Genomic DNA, 22,388 nt, shown 5'->3' on the forward strand with positions numbered 1-22,388 from the left:
ACACCCTTTTACTGGGGGGCATACTGCTATCATAAATGGGCATTAATCAGAAATATACAAGCATTCTTTAGTTTAAAAAATACAGTATTCTAAGTAAGAGGTATTATGTTGTGGACTTAGTTGTAAAATTCTCCTTGGATACCTTCAAGAAAAGAAGCAAAATGATTTATCAAACAAGTGTGTGACCACTGTGTATAATTTTACTCTGTAGAATTCTTAATGACGAAAATCTCATAAACAAATATCAATTTCCCACTTTTTTGTTGTTGTTTTAGTTGTTCTTTCAGTAATGGGGGGGAAATGAAGTAAAAGTTGATAGAAAATGGATATAGAGTATGTATTACATATCACCTTGTTCTGGAGGCACCTTGCATTCTTGTTAGTAGTACTGAAAAAATATTGTCTCCTTAGAAATTTCCTTTCAATTACAGTTTTTTATAAAGAGAAACTTTATGGTGGTTATGACCCTAGATACTGCATTTATTATTAAGAAAACATTGATTGATTTAAAAAGTTCTGTGAAGTTCCTTAAATTGTGATAAAAACCTCTTTTATAGTATTAAGCCCTCAGCTGTAATTTTTCAAGGATAGAAATCAGAAAGGCTGTCCTCAGGCTGGCCTAGAGTGTATATAGCAATGAAGGAATTGCTGGGAATGATTTAATGATCTTGCTTAGCTATAAAAGCAGAGTGATTTGATCACAGGAACCAGAACATTCACTCAGCACTTAACAAACATTTATTGAGCATGTGCTGTGTGCCAGATGCAGTGCTAAACAAAATGCAGCTTAAAAAAGTTCAGTAAGGGGCGCCTGGGTGGCTCAGATGGTTGGGCGTCTGCCTTCGGCTCGGGTCATGATCCCGGGGTCCTGGGATCGAGTCCCGCATCGGGCTCCCTGCTCTGTGGTGAGCCTGCTTCTCCCTCTGCTTCTCTCTCTCTCTCTCTCTCTCTGACTTTCATGAATAAATAAATAAAACATTAAAAAAAAAAAAGTTCAGTAAGACACATTTACCCTCAGAAGGTCACAAGAAGCTAAAGCAAATCACGTAACAAAAAGGGAGGAGAAAATGGGGTGTGCATATGTGTATTTGCTGTACCAGCTAATGAAATGTTTTTGTTTTGTTTTCTAAGGATGTAGATGCTTATTTATTACAGTTGCATTGAGAGACTTCATCTACTAAAGAGCATTTGATTATTCAAAACGTCCCCAGACTAAGATTTCAAAAACAACAAAAAAAGTCTCATCTGAGAACTGTGAACCGTGGAAGAAATCAAAACCTTTTTTTTTCTTTAAAAAGCCACATATGAAACCACTAATGAAACCCTAACAATCTACTTCACATTGAAGTGGAAAAATATCCAAAAGGAGCAGCTTCAACTTCAATGAGGTGAAAGTGCACTATGAAGATTGTTCGCCTTTGCTGCATTCGGGATTTATATGGTTATTTGGTAACATTGTTTAAGAACTACTGGGTCTTCATGCAGTCCTGCATAAGAATATAATTTATACTATGTCAAAAAGAAGACAGGACTTATTACTAGGAATCACAAAGACCAATCATCGTGACTTTTTTGAAGATTATGTTTTATAAGAAAACACTTAAATGTGTGCAGCTATTTTCTTATTTTGAAGACTTTGCAAGTTTAAAATGTCATAGCAAATAATCAATACTAAAAATTTGTCCACACTGAGTTACTGTGTATACAAAATGCCTTAATTATTAATAAGCCAATGTGTAGATACCAATACCTGTTTAAAAAAATTAAAACCAACCATGCTTCTGGCATGATAAAATCATGGAATTACATCAGGGGTTTCCACTCATGTAGAATATTGTTGTTAAAACTTATTCCATACCATTTTTAAAACTTGAGGATATTTTTCATATCTCTGAAATTTTTTTTTTGCCAGAATCGTGTCATGTATGTATGTGTTATTTCTACATAAAAGAAAAAGGTGAATATGTATTTGTATGAATGCTTAACTAGAAATGTCCATGGAGTTGGCTAATTTATATTCACTTTTTATTGTATATAGATTCCTAATATTTTCAGTTCTGTATCATTTAAGCTTTCTTCATTTGAGTAAATTCACTAAATATTTCTATTTTTTGCTTTTTTTAATTCTGCTTTTATATCAGTTCTAATTCTATTTCACTACTTATGTTTTAAAGAATTACATACAGTGCTTTAGAAATGTTTACAGTTAGTGCTGATCTTGTGTTCTAAATTCCAACACTTTACTACCTCCTCCAATGGTTAGTATGAAATGCCAGCAGACTGTATGAGGTCTTTTTTTTTTTTTTATATAATTTTTAGTGTCAGTGAACCCACTTCTGGAATGTCTTAACAACTGCGTATCTTATCTTGAAAGTGATTGGGATTTAAATACCACTATTGATGGTTTGTGCATCATCTCATCTGAGTAAAGATTTTTAGTAATTGATTTTTCTGCAGTAATCCTACAAGCACTTGAATGTAAATCTTTAGCATTTATCCAGTTAGCCACTACTGATGTGAAATCCCAAGCAACTTTTTTGCTTTAAAAATGTCATCTTTCACTGAGTTCTATTTTTTGTGTAACTATATTTCATATAGCTGTGTATTCCTCACAATGAGCATCAATTTTAATAATTGGTTCTTAAGTATTTAGAATAATTTAAGATTACTGCATCTCTGTGATTTGAGAGTTGAGTTATATAAGAAGTTGTTTTTCAGGAGGTGGGAATTTGAATCGTAAACCTGCGTCATCTCTGTGAAACCTTAAGATGATGAAATAGAACCTTTCTTTGTTCCTATTCCTTTAGTTATCACTGTCTTATCTAACACTTTGCACCAATTAACTCAGTTGGAGCATGGTGCTAATGAGGCTAAGGATAGGAGTTCAATCCTTTTATAGGTTCATTAACTTTACACATACACAGAACTATTCATGGCCACAGATTGCAACTTCTTATAGGTATGTATCTCGCAATTCAGCTCTTAGTCACAAGGAAGATGATGTATATGACATAACATAAGCTTTTCATCTCAAATGGAAAGACAGCTTAAATAATTGGTATATGTGATACTATAGACTTTTAATCTAATATTTAAATTAAACATAATGTAATATCTAAAATATTGTGTCACTATAATTTTCTCAGGGTAAGACCATTTTCTAAATAGTATCTTTTACAAATCAAATTTCAATAAATTTCAGTAAAAATTAGATACAAATACAAATAAAATATAGTAAGAAAAGGTAAAATCCTATTAACACTGAGTTCTTGTGCCTAAGTTTGGGTTTGTTAAAGGAAAGTATACTCAGTGCTGTATAAGACAGCAGAATCTTTAGCTCACATATATTATTCAGTATCACACAACTCCTAATTTCTGTTCTTGGTGTTTGCAGTTTACATTAGTATCTACCTTTCTCAGTTACTGAGTTATGGTTAAGTATTATTTTTAGTACGATTTTTGGATAAAAGATGTTAAATAAGTAAATATTGTTGAACACTTTGGTTGCTGTTAAGCTCCTCTCATGCTATTTAATCAGAACAGTGTTGATTTGATCTCCAAAAAGAGCCAAAGAAAGTGTTTACAAAGTATTTTGGCTGTTGTATTGACCTAGATTAGGACAATTGCTGTCTGTCATTGCTCATTTATTATTGTGCTGCTAAGCAGTATACAGAACTGAGGGACTACCCAACGTCTCTATGCCTTTTTACCTCTTCTACCTTCTTAGGTATTCTGTACTTGACTTTGCTAACTTTGCAGGTCTAGGGACAGGAAGTTAATTGAGGTGATGGAGGGTTATAATCAAGTAATTTGCTTCTACTAGAGATAAAGTGAATGGATTTTGTAATGAGTGGTCATGATCAGAATTAGGGTTAAAAGGAAGCAAGCATTATCAGATGGTTTTTAAAATTAATCTTTTGGCAGTAATTTCAAAAGTAATTGACACAGATGATTTACTTGAATCCTGATATGTAAGGATTTGTATATAAATCCTGTATCCACTTTGGGGAATCATTAATATCAGCACTAAACTCTGAGGGCTACTGAGGAATTAAATCTTAATGCCCTTGAACATTTTTGATACATCTTATGTCCTAATCTTAAAAATGGTCATGTAGATTCAGAGCTACATTTCTGGCCTTTGAAATAGGCCAACTCAGAACATTTCTGTATTTGGCAAGTTGATATAATTAACGTTAATGGATGATTTGAGAAATTATTATTAGCTATTAAATGTTAATAATAGGAATAATATTTAAATAGTTACTTAAATTACTTAAATTAATCAAGGGGCTTGAAAAAGCAAAATTTAAGTTAATATTTTAGCAGTCATCCCCAGTTATCTTTCTTCCTATCTTTTAAGAGCAAGATGGTAATGTCAGTTGCCTTTGATGATTTAAAGAAAAAAGAAAAAAGAATCACAAGCAACTGATTTAACTGGAGTGATCCATTTGGATACACTACTTATCTTTCAATATGAACTTTTATTTTCTGGATTACTTCAAATGGAAATAATATTGCTGGACATTTGTTGGTAGGTATTTACTCCTATTCATTCTCCCTTAATTTCTAATTCTAACTATGAAAATTGTCAAAACTTTGTGACCAACTATTCCTGCTCCTTTTTTATTCTGTAACAAGAATATAGAATAAAAAATTCATCCCTAAACACTGTATGCTCCTAATTTGTAAGATAGTTTGATTGATTCAGTAACAGCATCAAGTGTAACAATAAAAACAAATACTGCATATTATATACCCAGTATAAGAACTGTATTTTCCAGTGCTGTCCTTAATATTTAAAATATTGTAGTCAGTGTAATGTTCTCTGGGTCAGATCATTGACTTAACAGCATCTGCTAAAATCAAACGTCAGTAAAAATTAAGTACAAATAAAACATAGTATATACCCCAGTATTTTCTCTTATAGACTATAATCATAAAACACAAAAAGACTGTGTACCAATTCTGTGAAAGGGCAGCCCCGGAGCTACCAGTATTTTTCATAGCAAAGCTTGTTATATATTATTGCTTTGATAAACAGAATTATTATCTGAGCTACAAAGCTTTCAGATAAGAGATGTCAAGAGTCTAGATGAGGATTCAGCCCCCAAATACACTTGGAAGTATTGATTTTTTTTTTTTTACATGTACACTATTTACTACACAAGGTATACCTCAAAAAAGTAATAATAAAGGTCAAAAAATTTAAAAGTATTGTTTATAATATATCACCCACCTTAAATCAAATATCATAGATACAATTGAAACCCTGTGTGTACCTTACCATGTCCCATTATTTCCCTCCTCCAAGGTGACTACTATTCTAAATACAGCCTTTGTCATGCCCCTGGGGGTTTTACAATTTTTGTGTAAATAGGGTCACACCACACATCCTTCTGTAACTTGCTGGATTTTGCTGAAAATGTTATTTCTTTTAAGATTCATGTCTGTCAGTACACATGGCTCTAGTTCATTTGCTTCCAGAATGATATGATATTCTATTGTGGAAATACACCCTCATGTATTTGCCCATTTTGTTGGTGATGGGCATCCTAAGTATTTGAATGAGTATTGATTCTTATCCTTTACATTATTATGTATTTTCATTCGCTAAACCAGGATTTTTTTTTTTTTTTAATGTCCTGGACCTGGCCAAGACTGTTGTGACACTATGAATTTACACCAAAGCTGAGAAGAGTTGATCAAAGTATTTTCTAGGGTAAGAGTTTTCGCTGGAGTCCTGGAATACACTGAATTACCAGAATTATTTGCTTCTAAAATTAACTATGTTGCATTTATCAACCAAACCTGCAACATGGAGCCTGGATTAGAATTAGACCTCACCTTCCAGAAGTCAGGAAGAGAGTTTTAGCATTCACTTACTTTTCTACTTTGATTTAAAAAAGAGAGTGAGAGAAAGAAAAAAAAAAAACTTCATTAACCCTTGTATAAAATTAAAGAGGTGAATGAGGCCCTAATTCTCCCCTCACTTGCCCAGCAGTCCATTCACCAGTTCCTTTCTGTACAACTGTAGTTCAGCCTCAACAACAGCAGGAAAAGATTGATACTCTTAGGCAGATTCTAAAGCTTAAAAAAGGTTTAGAAGAGGCCTATCTTTCCCCTTGGCCATCTGGATTCCTTTTCCTCTACTTAGAATAGATTAGAAATCAGTAAAGGGGAGAACAAATTCACTTTTCAGTCTCTTCTTTTGAAGGCTTCTCTGCCTGTCCCTTAGATGTCAGTGTTCCCTAAGAGTCCCCCCTTAGGTCTCTTCTCACTCTACCAGTTCCCTGAAAAACATTGTTTATTCCCAAGGCGTCCTTTACTATCTACATTAATTGTTCTCATGTTGGGGGTGGACGGGAGGCCATTTTTTGGTGGATCAAATGGACGTGGATATTTTTAAAGGTTGTGAAAACCAACTGTATGTTTTATCATTCTGAAATACAGATCTTGCCCTAAATCTCCTAGCTCATAAGTTATATATGCAGTTGCCTACTGGGAACGTCCACTGGGACGTCTTGTAGACATATTAAATTCAGTTTATCCAGAATTGACCTCATTCTCCACCTCCACTCCCCTCCACCAACCCTACTCACCCCTCACTCCCACCCCCCCAGGGACAGAAGGTATTCTGGCTAGGTCCTGGGTTTCTAGTCTCACTGAATAGCCCTAATATCAGCAATTATCAAGCTGCAGAACTTTGAATCATCTCCAAATCACTCATCAAATCCTGTTGGTGCAACTCCCTCAATTTTTCTCATCTTTCTGTATCTCTCCCCCTCTCCTGCCATTATCTTAGTCTGCATTACTCCAGCAGCCCCCAGGCTGGTCTATCTGGCACCGGTCCTGCATCTCTATATGCTATCCTCCACACATGCTGCCCCAGAATAGTCTATAGAGCACAAATTTTACTCCTTAAGGCCTCTTAGAATAAACAGTATGATTTATAATCTGTTGACCACACCTCCTCTTCTCTTCCAGTACTTCAGCTAGAATGAACTTGTTTCAGTTTCTGGGAAAACTGCAAATGCTGAAAATTCTTTGCAAATGTTGTTTGAACATTCTTCCCCAAGTTCTCATTTATCATTTTCTTAATGTTCAGGTCTCAGCTTAAACACAGTTTAAATACCTCTTAAACCTGTTAGAGGTATCTGCTGCGCGCTCTCATCTTAACCCTGTTCTCCTAACACTACTGATATATCAGTGTTTTCTAATTGTCCATCTGTCTTCCCAGCTAGATTGGTAATTTCATGAATCCCGAGTCTGTTCTCTGTCACATCTCCAGTACTAAGCACAAAGCCTGGCAGGCAGTAGGCCTTGATTCTCACAAATTAATGCAAGGTTGTGGCATCTTTGGGCATGTATCGAGGAAGTAATTGAATAATCCAAAGCTGTTTGTGATAGCAGCTAAAAATGTCTAATTTCAGAAGAAAAATACCTAGTTCTCTTCACTTTTTTGTTTTAGGATATTGGTTTGTAAATGTTCGTGCTACAACAGGATAAAACCTTAGCTAAAATGTGTTTGATTCTAAAAGGTTGTTACAATTGTTTTTCTATTGTATAGTTTCTACATTTCACACAAGATCCATGTAAGAGAGGACCACCTATAAAGTGCAAAGTGAAGGTATTTTCATGTAATGTGTAAAACACATACATTTGCTTGAAATTTAGGACATCTCTTTGGTGTTTTGTGTTTCTCTTTGTCTTAAAATAATTGAGAATCATGTGAGGTACAATGGGTTTTTTCCCCTGTGAGTTTCTTTTTTAAATTACAAAAGTAGTTCATACTTATTTTTGAAAATAGAATAATAAAAAGAAAATTATCCATAATCTTATCCACCTGGAGGAGCCAATGTGTCTCTCCTTCCAGATTTTCTTCTGGGTGTATGCATATTTTTAATGTAAATGGATTCAAACTCTACATACTGATATTGGGTATATTGTTTCCTCCTCTCCATACACTGGAAAAGCTTGAAGGTAACTGAAAAATATTTTTGCCTATTAAAGCGATATGTTCTGAGCAGTTATTAATTTCTGTGGGGAAATTGGAAGTAGCCAAAAAAATATTTGAGAATTACTTTTGAAGCATTCTTAGTATAGGATTCTGTTTTCTTTGACCACTGCTAATTATTACCTAACTTTTAAAAAATGCTAGCAAGGGGGCTTATAAGTAAAAGCAATTTCTCTGTTTTGAAAAAGAAACATGTAGGTATGTTTAAATGATCTTAAGTAATTAGGAACAAAATTTCAACTTATATTCTGGTGTATTCTAGCCATCAAACATAATTTTCTAATTAGGCCACCCTTTATTTCTGAAACTGATAATGTTTAGCAATACTATGACTATCGAGTCTGTATAAAACTAAGATTTGATTTTTAAGATTCAGCACTATCTGAATAAGTCAGGTCCTAATAACCTGACTCTCGATATATTTTCTACAGGAAGTCTATATAATGAAGTGCTTCTAACTGAATAATTAACTGCCTAAATAATTTTCCTTAGATTCCTTTTTCAAGGTTTTATTTATTTATTTGAGGGAGAGATAGAACACAGGTGGTGGGGAAGTATGGAGGCGGAGGGAGAGGGACAAGCAGACATCCCGCTGAGCGGAGAGCTTGACTCAGCTCTAACCCAAGACCCCAGGATCATGATCTGAGCCAAAGGCAGATGCTTAACCAACTGAGCCACCCAGACAACCCAGATTCTGTATTCTTAATTAAAAAGTAATCATTGCATTGTGTCTTGGAGGAAAGTCATGTAATGCTAGAAATGGAGAAAAATTAATTAGTGGTGAGTAATAGGAACAGAGATAGGTAAAGCAAATAATTATACACACACACATTCATGTATATATATTAAAAATGTGAATATTCTCGTATTCCTAGACTCAACCTATTATCCTATGCTTTAATCAACCATAAAGATTGTTATATCTTCATATGGAATAAAGGGAGGAGAATTTTCTTTTTTTTTTTTTAAGATCTATTTATTTGACGGGGTGCCTGGGTGGCTCAGTCCCTTAAGCGCCTGCCTTCAGCTCAGGTCATGATCCCGGGTCCTGGGATTGAGCGCCGCATCGGGCTCCCTGCTCAGTGGGGAGCTTGCTTCTCTTTCTCCCTCTGACCCCCACTCGTGCTTGCTCTCTCACTCTCAAATAAATTAATCTTTTAAAAGATTTAATTTATTTGAGTGCGAGCAAGCATGCCAGCACGCGAGCAAGAGTGGGGCAGTGGGCAGAGAGAGAGAGGGAGAGAGAATCTCAAGCCAACTCCCTGCTGAATGCAGAACCCAACACCAGGGCTCATTCTCCATGAGGTCATGACCTGAACTGAAACCAAGAGTCCAACAGCTCAACTGACTGAACCACCCAGGCGCCACAGGGAGGAGGATTTTCTTACAAATGGATGCAGTAATGACTTTTACTGAATTCTCCTATACCATATTAGCATTTTTATACTACTAAGTAAAATTCCTTAGTCTTTGTCAACTCTAAGATCACATAACATTGACTTGCTTTCACATCCATTTAAATGTTTGTTTTAAAGAAGAGCAATGAAACTTTATTCTTCACATTATTTGTAAAGTTATTGGTGATTTAGCCCGGTATAGTTTTGTTTTGTTTGAACTTATTAAGACAATTAACAGCAAACAGAGCAACAGAAAATTGTTAGTACCCTTCTAAATAATAATTTTAAAATTTTCAATTATTTTGTGATTTTTTTGTTTTGTTATTCATAAACTTTAAAGATAATTAAAGATAACTATATAGCAATTGAAACAAAATAAACCTAACGTTTTAGACTTTTAAGAATGTCTGATAGTATTGATCCAGGGCCATGTTATTGTTACCTTAGTCTAATAGTCATTTCTGCTTCGTCAGAATTTATGTAGCTAATGTATGTAATGACTTCATTCTACAAATCTTCAAAATATGAAATAGCAAAAGTTTGCTTTAAAAGTTTTTGATGATAATTAGAAACTGTATTTGGTAAAATTATTCATCTGAAGTAATTTTCTATAATTATTTAAATATTGACAAGTTTAGAATTAAATAATGAAAGCTATAGTGGTTATGATAATTGATGTATGTTTGATGTAGTCTTCAAAAGAGTAGCCGATGTTTTAGAATCATATTACACTGTTTATCCTCTTAAAGTTTTCTTGGACAAAGTTTTCTTTTTTTTTTTTAAGATTTTTATTTATTTATTGAGAGAGAGAGAGAGAATGGTAGAGAGAGAGCATGAGAAGGAGGAAGGTCAGAGGGAGAAGCAGACTCCCTGCTGAGCAGGGAGCCTGTTGCGGGACTCGATCCCGGGACTCCAGGATCATGACCTGAGCCGAAGGCAGTCGCTTAACCAACTGAGCCACCCAGGCTCCCTTGGACAAAGTTTTCTTGATATACTTTTGTAATTTGAACTAAATGAAAATAACATGACTTTCTTTTTCTGTTATCTTTATTAGGTAGTGGGACCAAATAATTCTTTGAAAATATAAGTTGATATGGGAGGACTCAGTTACAAGTTTTGTGTTTAAACGACATGAAAGTTAGTGCTTTTTAAATGTTAATTCAGCTGTTGACTAGTGTGATATTTGAGGAACTGCATTATATCCTTGAAATCAAATACTTCAATTAAAAGATATTTATAATATATACACTGCCTGCATGAGCTGCTTGTAGCAGCTGGTACACTCCCATTTGTCATATCACATGTGGTGTGAGTTTCATGTCTGCTACTTTTATCTCTTGATCAGTCTTTTCAGAAAAAAAGTGACAGCTGACTATATATAAGGAAAAACTTCCTCAAGAACATTCTAGTAGAATTTATTAGCAGTGATCTGAGTAAATTCTAACACTGATAGTTTAGAAATATGTATGTACAGCCAAATGTGTACAGATACCAAAGAAGTATTAGGTTCAATAATTAACAAGTCACTAACAAGTATTTTATTTAAAAAACAGAGCCTCAAAATTAAAGTTGAATCTATGGATTTTTTTTTTCTCTTTCAAGTTAGACTAATAGAAATTTCTCCTGTTAGTCTGATTATGCAGCCCTCTAAAAGTCGTATTTCAAGTGTCCCAAAACTTTTATTGGAAAAGTAAGGAGGTGGTTTAAGACCCAATGAATGCTAACAGGTATGATTGAGGCTATGTCTAAAGTTCTATATTTACTGCAGGTCATTATTTCCTGCAAAACAGAGGCATCAAGCTATGAGATACCCAATGCGTAATAAGATGTCAACTGGTTGAGGTAGCGAAGCTGTCCATAATCAATAGATTACTTGCTATATCCTTATTGATCTTAAGCACAGGTACAATCGCTGTCCTCAGAGAATTGTTCTAAAATACTAAATGTACTACAATTCTAAAACCATACTATTGGGAAAGACTTTGAAAGCTTTAGTTCTTAATTTATACTTTTAGGAAGATTGAGATTTAAGCAAGTTCACACTCAAATGCATAAAGTACTATACTAAACATTGTAAAGTTTTTTCGTTATGTAGTGCATGTTACTATTTACTAGATGCCCGACTGCAGAAGAGGGAAGCTATTTCCCCTGGTGTTGATAAGTCCCTCCAACCTTTATAATCAAAACTCAGTAAGTTTAATAGGGAGTTTTGTATACCCTGTTTATTTTTAAATTAGATACATGAGATTCACACTTATATTTTAGCTTATTATCCACACCGATGTCTTTTGAGAATAGTGGCATCAGTGGGTTAAGGTACAACTTTCAAGGACATTTTGTCTTTCCACCCTTTCCCTGCATATTACGACTTATATAATGGGTAGCTGCTGGGAAGTTTTCCTTACAAGAACTTGACCCAGAAGAATTCTGATTACACCATTTCTAGATCATCTTCAGCTTGCTTTAATGTTTTTGGGTTTTTTTTTTTTTTACAGCTTTACTGAGGTAAAAATGATATACAAAACCTGCACATCTTTAATGCATACAATTTGATGGGTTTGGACATATACACAGATGTTTACCTGTGATTCCATGACCACAATCAAAGCAATAAACAGATCCATCATCTCCAAAGTTTCCTTGTGTCCTTTTTTGTGTATGTGTGATAAGAACACTTACCATGAGACCTACACTCATCAAAATTGTAGTTTAATACAGCATTATTCACAATAACCAAGACAAGAAAGCAACCCAGATGTCCACTGACAGATGAGTGGATTTTTTAAAAAATGTGTTGTATACATACAATAGAATATTATTAGTCCAGGATTGGGGGAATCTTACCTTTTGTGCCAACATGGATGGACTTGGGAGACATGCTAAGTGAAATAAATCACAGAAGGACAGATACGACATGATTCCACTTACATGAGGTATCTCAAATTTATAGAAGCAGATAATAGAATGGTGGTTGCCAGGGGATTTGAGGAGGGGGAAACGGGGGTTGTTCAATGGATAGCAAGTTACGTTTGTGCAAGAGGAGTGAGTTCTAGAGACCTGCTCTATGACATAGTGCTTATCGTTAATGACAATCTTGTTTAGCCATTAATCCCTTTGGAAGTGGAGGTGAATGCTCCGTTAAAGAAACCAGTTTAAATTTTTACTAACAGTGAAATTGTTTTTCACCTTCCTTTTTGATGCCTCTTTATTTTCTTCTACGTGCAGGTATACCCTTGTTTGTATTGAATTTAGATTGTAAGCCTGCTAGAGTGCACATGCCCTCAGTGCTTGTGTCCTGCACCATACCGAGTAAATGGCTGTTTGGTAAATTCTAAGTATCCATTTTTCACTTTTTCTTTCCTGAATTGCTACAGCAACATTCTAAGTTGCTATTTTGGCTTTTCCGGGAAAAGTCTCAGTTTAATTATAAATTCTATGCAAAAGCAAAATGGTAGATCTCCTTTGGGTCTGTGATGCCATTATCTTTTATAGAAAAAAACTTATAAATTATGTAAAATCATAGCCTTTAAATAACCCTACTCCCCGAGATACCATTTTAGCTAAAATACCACGGCCTGGTGGAACTGGCATTGTACGGTGGTTATGCAATGAGTGCAGATTACATTCCTAACGCAGAGAGAAAACCCCAGGTCAAAAGCATGCCCTCTGTAGGGGTGTGCTTAGCCTAAAATAAATACAGTTCCTAAACTTTTCTCAAATGAAATTGCTGAACTACTATTTCCAAAGTTACTTATGTTCGGTCATCTGAGTTTTTCCTTTTAAGAATTCAGAAGGAGGGCAGCTGAGTGTCTCAGTCATTAAGCGTCTGCCTTCAGCTCAGGTGATGGATGATCCCAGGGTCCTGGGATTGAGCCCCGCATTGGGCTCCCTGCTCTGAGGGGAGCCTGCTTCTCCCTCTCCCACTCCCTCTGCTTGTGTTCCTGTTCTCGCTATCTCTCTCTCTCTGTGAAATAAATAAAATCTTTCAAAAAAAAAAAAATTCAGAAGGAAGCTGTTCCCGAGCACATGGTGAGTCACAAGCAGTGTGACAGAGGGGAAAGAGCACGGGACCCTGAGTCTCAAATGCCTCCAAACAAGCTCAGAGAGCTTATTGGGTGAAGTAGGTTTTATTTACGAGGATTAGGAGAAATGAGTCTGACTTCAGCTCAATACCCCAAAACAATGATTAACTCCGGTCCATGATAGTAAGTCCTCAGCATACTATACAACCTCTGCTTGGATACTACAGAGGAGGAGCATCATGATAAAGCTATGTCAAATTTGGCTTGGAAAGAAAGAGTTAGGCAATATATTATATCAACTGAGACCTTTTTATATTTATGAAGGCGAGGCCAGAAGCTGAGCTAAATCCTTAATCCGTAATAAGCTTACCTCCTTCACCATAGTCTGACTTGCCCATTTTTTTGTATACCTAGGATATTAAAGAGCTCAATAAACATACAACAGCTAGCTGGTTTTAAGCTTTGAGTTTCTGTAATTATGGAAACATTACACTTTGTTTGAAGAGCATTCAGTAAATTCATTACCTTCTAACAGGATTTGCTGAGTCACTTGATTCAGTTTGTGATTTCTGCAGTATTTTTAGGCAACTAAACATTTCTGTGAAGCACCAGCAAAGCTGTAATCATGTCCCACGAGCACATTTTTGATTCCTGTGTTCAAATCTTGATACCCACTCATGATCTCTTCCAACATGTTATACCTATTTACCCAAGTGAGAGATTTATGAAAATCAGATGATTCTTTTTTCTCCTCCCTGATCCCTATATTTTTCTCCCGAGTTGTTAGTGTTTGACTTTGCTAATAAACATTTTTCTAATCATTTGACTTCTTGTTGACATTGACCATATCTGTGTGTTACTGAAGATCAAAGATAACGATAAAGAACGCAAATATTTCACTCTTTAGAAGCCCTTGCTGTATTTGAAGGCCCTCAGAAAAAAAAGTTTCTAAAGATCATGATGATAGCTAACACTTACTGAATACTAACTGTGCGCGAAGCAGTGATCTGAGCACTTTACATGTATTAACTCATTTTGTCCTCAGTGGTTGGTACTATAATTGTTCTCATGAGGAAATGGAAGTACAAAGAATTTAACTGACTTGCCCAAGGATAACAGTTCATTAAGTGGCAAAGCAGGCAACATGATTCTAGAGTCTTAGACCTTTAAGCTATATTCCTCTCCCAGAATAGTAAAAGAAAGGAGGTGGGAAGGAGGGGTGAAGGTAGGGCAGTTTGAGTAAAATTTGACCTTTGAATATGGCACTAAATTAAAGAGGTACCACTATCCTCTGTGAAAATATGTGAATTGTGATTCTTCAAAGAATATTTTACTCTCTCGGGATACGCATCTGATATTTTTTCTTTTGTGTGATACATATTAAATATTTCTCTGTGAGATATTAATTTATTATTTTCCTAAGTGTTAGTAAATGAAAAAACTAAGTGGGGGTTAATTGATATGACATTTAAACATCGTCTTACCAGGGAGTATTGAAGACTAAAAAATGTCACAGCTGTATATTTAAAAAGCATTTAAAAAATTAAAAAAAATAAAAAGCATTTAAAAGTAGTACTAAACATAAGCTGAGTAATAGAGAATACTTTTTCTATACTGTATATGAAATGCAGAAACTCCAAAGATAATTACCAAGGCATTTAGTAGGCATTGTTGGTGAATTAGGGTAAGTGAATGAGAAATGAGAAAAAATACAAAATTCGTCTGAAAAAGGACACAAATTTTTTTTCTTTTTAAGGTTTTTAGTCAAATTCCAGTTAGTTAACATACAGTGTAATATTAGTTTCAGGTGTACAATATAGTGATTCAACACTTTCATACAACACCAAGTGCTCATCTCAAAAAGTGCCCTCTTTAATCCCCATCACCTATTTCACCCATCCCGCTGCACACCTCCCCTCTGGTAACATTCAGTTTGTTTCCTATACTTCAGAGTCTGTTTCTTGGGGCGCCTGGGTGGCTCAGTCGGTTAAGCATCTGCCTTCATCTCAGGTCATAATCCCAGGGGCCTGGGATTGAGTCCCACGTTGGGCTCTCTGCTCAGCAGGGAGTTTGCTTCTCCCTCTCCCTCTCTCCCTCCATCTGCCCCTCTCTCTGTCCCTCCTCTTGCTCATGCTCTTTCTTGCTATCTTTCTCAAATAAATAAAATCTTAAAAAAAAAGACTTCCTTGTTAGCATCTGCACAGAAAAGGAAATAATCAATAAAACTAAAAGGCAACCTATGGAATGGGAGAAGATATTTGTAAATGACATATCTGATAAAGGTTTATCCATAATATATAAAGAACTTATGAAACTCAACATCCCAAAAATCAATAATTCAATTTAAAAATGGGCAGAAGATATGAATAGACATTTTTCCAAAGAAGACATACAGATGGTTAACAGACACATGAAAAGATGCTCAACACTGCTGACCATCAGGGAAATGCAAATCAAAACTACAACAAGATAACATGTCACACTTGTCAGAATGACTAAAATCAACAACATAAGAAACAACAGGTGTTGGAGAGGATGTGGAGAAAGGGGAACCCTCTTGCACTGTTGGTGGGAATGCAAACTCATGCAGCCATTCTGGAGAATAGTATAGAGGTTCCTCAAAAAGTTGAAAATAGAGCTACCCTACAATCCAGCAATTGCACTACTAAGTATTTACCCAAAGAACACAAAAATACTAATTCAAAGGGATACATGCACCCCAATGTTTATAGCAGCATTATCAACAATAGCCAAATTATGGAAACAGCCCAAGGTCCATCGACTGATGAATGGGTAAGATGTGGCATGTATGTATATATATTAGTCATAAAAGAGTATGAAGTCTTGCCATTTGCAATGACATGAATGGATCTAGAGAGTATTATGCTAAGTGAAATAAGTCAGAGAAAGACCAGTACCATATGATTTCACTCATATGTGGAATTTAAGAAACAGAACAAATGAGCAAAGGGGGAGAAAGGAGGCAAACCAAGAAAGAGTCTCAATTATAGAGAACATATTAAATCTTAATGGATGTTTTGATTAGTTTCTACTAAGGCTCAACTTTCTTGATAATCATTTCTCTATAATAAGGTCTAGAATATATCTTGTGTGTTCATACCTGTTAGATACATACTTTTAACCATGTATCTTTGCTACCACAGCACCACACAAAATATCCCCATGGTGCTGTGCCTTTCCAGTTATAGGTGGAGCAGGAAAATAAAAAGTTCTGTCTAAAATTTATTTTACTAAATATAACCAAGAAACAGACTCTTAACTATGGTTGATGGTTACCCAACAGAAGGTGGATGGGGGATGGGATAAATGGGGGGGCACTTGTTTTTTTTATTTTTTATTGTTATGTTAATCACCATACATGACATCATTAGTTTTTGATGTAGTGTTCCATGATTCATTGTTTGTGCATAACACCCAGTGCTCCACGCAGAACGTGCCCTCTTTAATACCCATCACCAGGCTAACCCATCCCCCCACCCCCCTCCCCTCTAGAACCCTCAGTTTGTTTTTCAGAGTCCATCGTCTGTCATGGTTCGTCTCCCCCTCTGATTTACTCCCCTTCATTCTTCCCCTCCTGCTATCTTCTTCTTCTTTTTTTTTTCTTAACATATATTGCATTATTTGTTTCAGAGGTACAGACCTGTGATTCAACAGTCTTGCACAATTCACAGCGCTCACCATAGCACATACCCTCCCCAATGTCTGTCACCCAGCCACCCCATCCCTCCCTCCCCCCCACCACTCCAGCAACCCTCAGTTTGTTTCCTGAGATTAATAATTCCTCGTATCAGTGAGGTCATATGATACATTTCTTTCTCTGATTGACTTATTTCACTAAGCATAACACCCTCCAGTTCCATCCACGTCGTTGCAAATGGCAAGATCTCATTCCTTTTGATGGCTGCATAATATTCCATTGTGTATATATACCACTCTTCTTTATCCATTCATCTGTCGATAGACATATTGGCTCTTTCCACAGTTTGGTTATTACATTGCTGCTATAAACACTGGGGTGCACATACCCCTTCGGATCCCTACCTTTGAATCTTTGTGGTAAATACCCAGTAGTGCAATTCCTGGATCGTATCATAGCTCTATTTTCAACTGTTTGAGGAACCTCCATACTGTTTTCCAGAGGGGTTGCACCAGCTTGCATTCCCACCAACAGTGTAGGAGGGTTCCCCTTTCTCCACATCCCCGCCAACATCTGTCTTTTCCTGACTTGTTAATTTTAGCCATTCTGACTGGTGTGAGGTGGTATCTCATTGAGGTTTTCATTTGGATTTCCCTGATGCCGAGCAATGTGGAGCACTTTTTCATGTGTCTGTTGGCCATTTGGATGTCTTCTTTGGAAAAATATCTGTTCATGTCTTCTGCCCATTTCTTGATTGGATTATTTGTTCTTTGGGTGTTGAGTTTGATAAGTTCTTTACATATTTTGGATACTAGCCCTTTATCTGATATGTCATTTGCAAATATTTTCTCCCATTCTGTCGGTTGTCTTTTGGTTTTGTGGACTGTTTCTTTTGCTGTGCAAAAGTTTTTAATCTTGATGAAATCCCAATAGTTCATTTTTGCTCTTGCTTCCCTTGCCTTTGGCGATGTTTCTAGGAAGAAGTTGCTGCAGCTGAGGTCGAAGAGGTTGCTGCCTGTGTTCTCCTTTAGGATTTTGATGGACTCCTGTTTCACGTTTAGGTCTTTCAACCATTTGGAGTCTATTTTTGTGTGTGGTGTAAGGAAATGGTCCAGTTTCATTCTTCTGCATGTGGCTGTCCAATTTTCCCAACACCATTTGTTGAAGAGACTGTCTTTTTTCCATTGGACATTCTTTCCTGCTTTGTCAAAGATAAGTTGACCATAGAGTTGAGGGTCCATTTCTGGGCTCTCGATTCTGTTCCATTGATCTATGTGTCTGTTTTTGTGCCAGGACCATACTGTCTTGATGATGACAGCTTTGTATTAGAGCTGGAAGTCCAGAATTGTGATGCCGCCAGCTTTGCTTTTCTTTTTGAGGGGTGCACTTGTTGTGATGAGCACTGGGTGTTTTATGGAAGCATTGAATCACTATGTTGTACATCTGAAACTAATATTACACTGTATGTTAACTGGAATTTAAATAAAACTTCTAAAATTTTATTTTGCTAAATATACTAAGAAATCAAAGGTGGTTCTGCTTTTATTTTTTCTTAACTGTGGAGATTTTAGTAGATATCAAAACCTTCTTTGCATCAAAATTGGCAAGATCAGGTTTAATCTGTGGCTAAATTATAATCCATTGATACCCTAATAAAGATAAGCAAACCATTTAAGAAAATTGATGCTAAGTTATTCTTCTGGCTCCCTGAACAGCAAAGACCCCTCACCACCTTGTGTAGAGAAATTTTCACCTTATGTACCTGAAGCTGAAAATGGTTGATGCTCACTCTTCTAGCTTCCCTTGCAGCAGGGATGTGGCCTGTGGCAGACATACCTGCCCAGGTATGAGGTCAGGTCCTTCCAAGCCTATCACTCAGCTACATTAAGGCTACATTCCTCATGCTTACAGTTATATGATACAAAGTGAACAAATACTGCGAAAAGAGGGTGGTCCTGTATGTTGAGTTACTGATTTCCTAATGGTTAAAATAAGCCAAGTTAACAGAGCAGAATGCAGCTAAGATTTAAACATTATTCTGTTTCAAAGAGATAATTTCGTACCCACGTACGTACAACATTATTCATAATAGCCAAGAGATGGAAACAAAATAAAATGTGATATATATAATGGAACATTATTCAGTCTTAAAAAGAGAGAAAATTCTGACACATGCCACAACATGGATGAACCTTGAGGACACAATGCTAAGTATAATAAGCCCGTCACAAAAAGACATATTGTATGATTCCACTTATATGAGTAGACTATCCTAGATAAGTCTACTACTTATCTAGATGCTACTCTGGATAAGTCAAATTCATAGAAAAAGAAAGTAAAATGGCAGTTTCCTGGGGCTGGATAGGGAGGGAGAAATAGGGAGTTGTTTAATAGGTATAGAGCTTCAATGTTTAATTTTGCAAGATGAAAGCATTCTGGAGATTTGTTGCACAATAATGTGAATATACTTAACACTACTGAACTGTACACTTAAAAGTGGTTAAGATGCGGGGCTGCCTGGGTGGCTCAGTTGGTTAAACATTAGACACTTGATCTTAGCTCAGGTCTTGATCTCAGGGTTGTGAGTTCAAGCCCCATGTTGGACTCCATGCTGGGTGTGGAGCCTACTTTAAAAAAATAAGTGGTTAAGATGGTAAATTTTGTTATGTGTTTTTTACCACAATTAAAATAAAATAAATGTATGGTGTTTATGAACAAGAAAAAAAGAAAAAGGTGATGCTAAAATAACTAATAAGCCTGTGCTTTAGTTAAGGCAGAGGAAAGAAACAATTATGTTGCTATTACATCTAGTTTGTTTTGAAAGGCAACCTATTGGGGGCACCTGGGTGGCTCAGTCGGTTAAGCAACCGACTCTTGATTTCAGCTCAGGTCATGATCTCAGGGTCACGAGATTGAGCCCCGCATCAAGTTCTATGAGCAGCAGGGAGTCTGCTTGAGATTCTCTCTCTCCCTCTGCCCCTCCCCCACTCACACACACCCTCTCTCTCTCAAAATAAAGAAATCAATAAAATCTTTAAAAAAAAAGAAAATGAGGGGCGCCTGGGTGGCTCAGGCAGTTAAGCATCTGCTTTTGGCTCAGGTCATGATCTCAGGATCCTGGGATGGAGCCCCCACATCGGCCTCCCTGCTCAGCGGGGAGTCTGCTTCTCCCTCTGCCTCTGCTGCTCCCCCTGCTTATGTTCTCTCTCTTGTTCACTCTCTCAAATAAATAAATAAATTCTTAAAAAAAAGAAAATGAAATTAAGAAAACTCTTCCATTTACAATAGCACGAGAAGATAAAATACTTAGAAATAAATGTAACCTAAGAAACTTCATACTCTGAAAACTACGAAACATCATGGAAAGAAATTAAAGAAGACCTAGAGAAATGGAAAGACATCCTATGTTAATTGTTTGGAATACAAATTGTTAAGATAGCCATACTCTTGAACTTAATCTACAGACTCAATGTAATCACTATCAGAATCCCAGCTGACTTTGCAGAAATTGATAAGCTGATCCTAAAATTCATACAGAATTTCAAGGGAACTGAAGAGCCAAAACAATCTTGAGAAAGAAGAACAAAATTAGAGGACTCACACTGTGTGATTTCAAAACTTACCACAAAGGTACAGTAACCAAGACGGGTGGTGCTGGCGTAAGAATAGACTTATAGATCAATGAAATGGAATGGAGATTGGAAAAAAACCCTCGCGTCTATGGGCACTTGATTTTTCCACAAGGGTGCCAAAACAAATGGGGAAAGAATAATCTTTTCAATAAATGTTACTGGGACAATCAGATGCTACACAAAGGAACGAATTTGGGCCTTCACATCACCCACAAAAATTAACCTAAAATGGATCAAAGACCTAAATATCAGAGCAAAATCTATAAAACTCTTGAAAGAAAACAGGTATAAATCATTGGCCTTGAATTAGTAAATAGTTTCTTAGCTATTAGCACAAGCAATAAAATTTTAAAAATCAGATAAATTAGACTTTATCAAAACCAAAACTTGTGCTTCAAGGAACACTAGCAAAAAAGTAAGAAGACAGCCCACCAAGTGGGAGAAATTTTTTTGCAAATCAGATACCTGATAAGGGACTCATATCTAGAATATGTAAATAATTATTACAACTCAATAATAAGAAGACTACCCAATTAAAATATGGGCAAAGGATCTGAATAGGCAGTTCTCCAAAGAAGATATAATATACATGGCAAACCAGCACAAGAAAAGTTGCTCAAATCATTAGCCACCAGGGGAATGCAAACTGAATTCACAATGCAATATCACTTCATACCCACCAGGACAGCTACAATAAAAAACACAGATAACAACAAGAGTTGGTGAGGATGTAAGGAAATTGAAGCCTTTGTACACTGGTGGGAATGTAAAGTGGTGCAGCCACTTGGGAACACAGCGTGGTAGTTGTTCAAACATTTAAACAGAGATACCATAGGGTATAGCCATGCTCCTCCTGGTTATACATGCAAAAGAAATGAAAACATATGTCTATTAAAAAAACTTGTACATGAAAGTTCATAGCGGTATTATTCATAATAACCAAAAAGTGTGTTATGGACAGAATATTTGTGTCCTCCTACAAATTCACATGTTGAAATCCTAAGCCCCAAAGGTGATGGTATTAGGAGTGGGGCCTTGAGGAGGTGACTGGGGCATGAGGGGGGAGCCATCATGAGTGGAATTAATGGTCTTTAAAAGAGAACCTGGAGAGCTCTCTTGCCCCTTCCACCATGGGAGGACACAGTGGAAAGACAGCTGTCTATGAATCAGGAAGCAGGCTCTCACCAGTAAGGCACTGATCTTGGACTTCCCAGCCTCCAAAACTATGAGAAATAAATGTTTAAACAACCCAGTCTATGGTATTTTTGTTATAGAAGCCTGAATTGACTAACACAAAGACTAAGTGATCCAAATTCCATCAAATGATAAATGGATAAATAAAATGTGGTAGAGCCATATAATGAAATATTATTTAATAACAAAAAAGAATGAAGTATTGATGTACGCTACAACACAGATGAACCTTGGAAAGAGTATGCCCAGGTGAATGAAGCCAGTCACAGAAGACCACTTTGTATGATCCCATTTATACGAAATGCCCAGAACAGGAAAATCTACAGAGACAGAAAACAGATGACTTGTTGCCCAGGGAGGGGAGGAGGGGTGGGAGGATTGGGAAGTGACAGCTAAGGGACATAAGATTTGAGGGGTGGCAGGAAAATGTTCCAAAATTGATTATGGTGATGGGCAACCAAATGTATG

At 36.2% G+C, this 22,388-nt stretch overlaps 1 protein-coding gene across 1 annotated transcript in view; it reads left to right on the plus strand.

The window, feature by feature from the left end:
- Positions 1 to 4,669, plus strand: part of KATNBL1 (katanin regulatory subunit B1 like 1) — a 42,027-nt gene extending 37,358 nt beyond the window's left edge. Inside the window, exon 10 of the mRNA XM_028119542.2 lies at positions 1,132 to 4,669. Coding sequence (XP_027975343.1) covers positions 1,132 to 1,164 — 33 coding nt within the window. The 3' untranslated portion in view covers positions 1,165 to 4,669. The remainder of the gene's footprint in view (positions 1 to 1,131) is intronic.
- Positions 4,670 to 22,388: the final 17,719 nt, after the last annotated feature.

The sequence above is a fragment of the Eumetopias jubatus genome, unplaced genomic scaffold (genome assembly GCF_037043125.1).
Source record: "Eumetopias jubatus isolate StellerSeaLion01/CBP00866 unplaced genomic scaffold, mEumJub1_p1.0 scaffold_7, whole genome shotgun sequence".
NCBI lineage: Eukaryota > Metazoa > Chordata > Mammalia > Carnivora > Otariidae > Eumetopias > Eumetopias jubatus.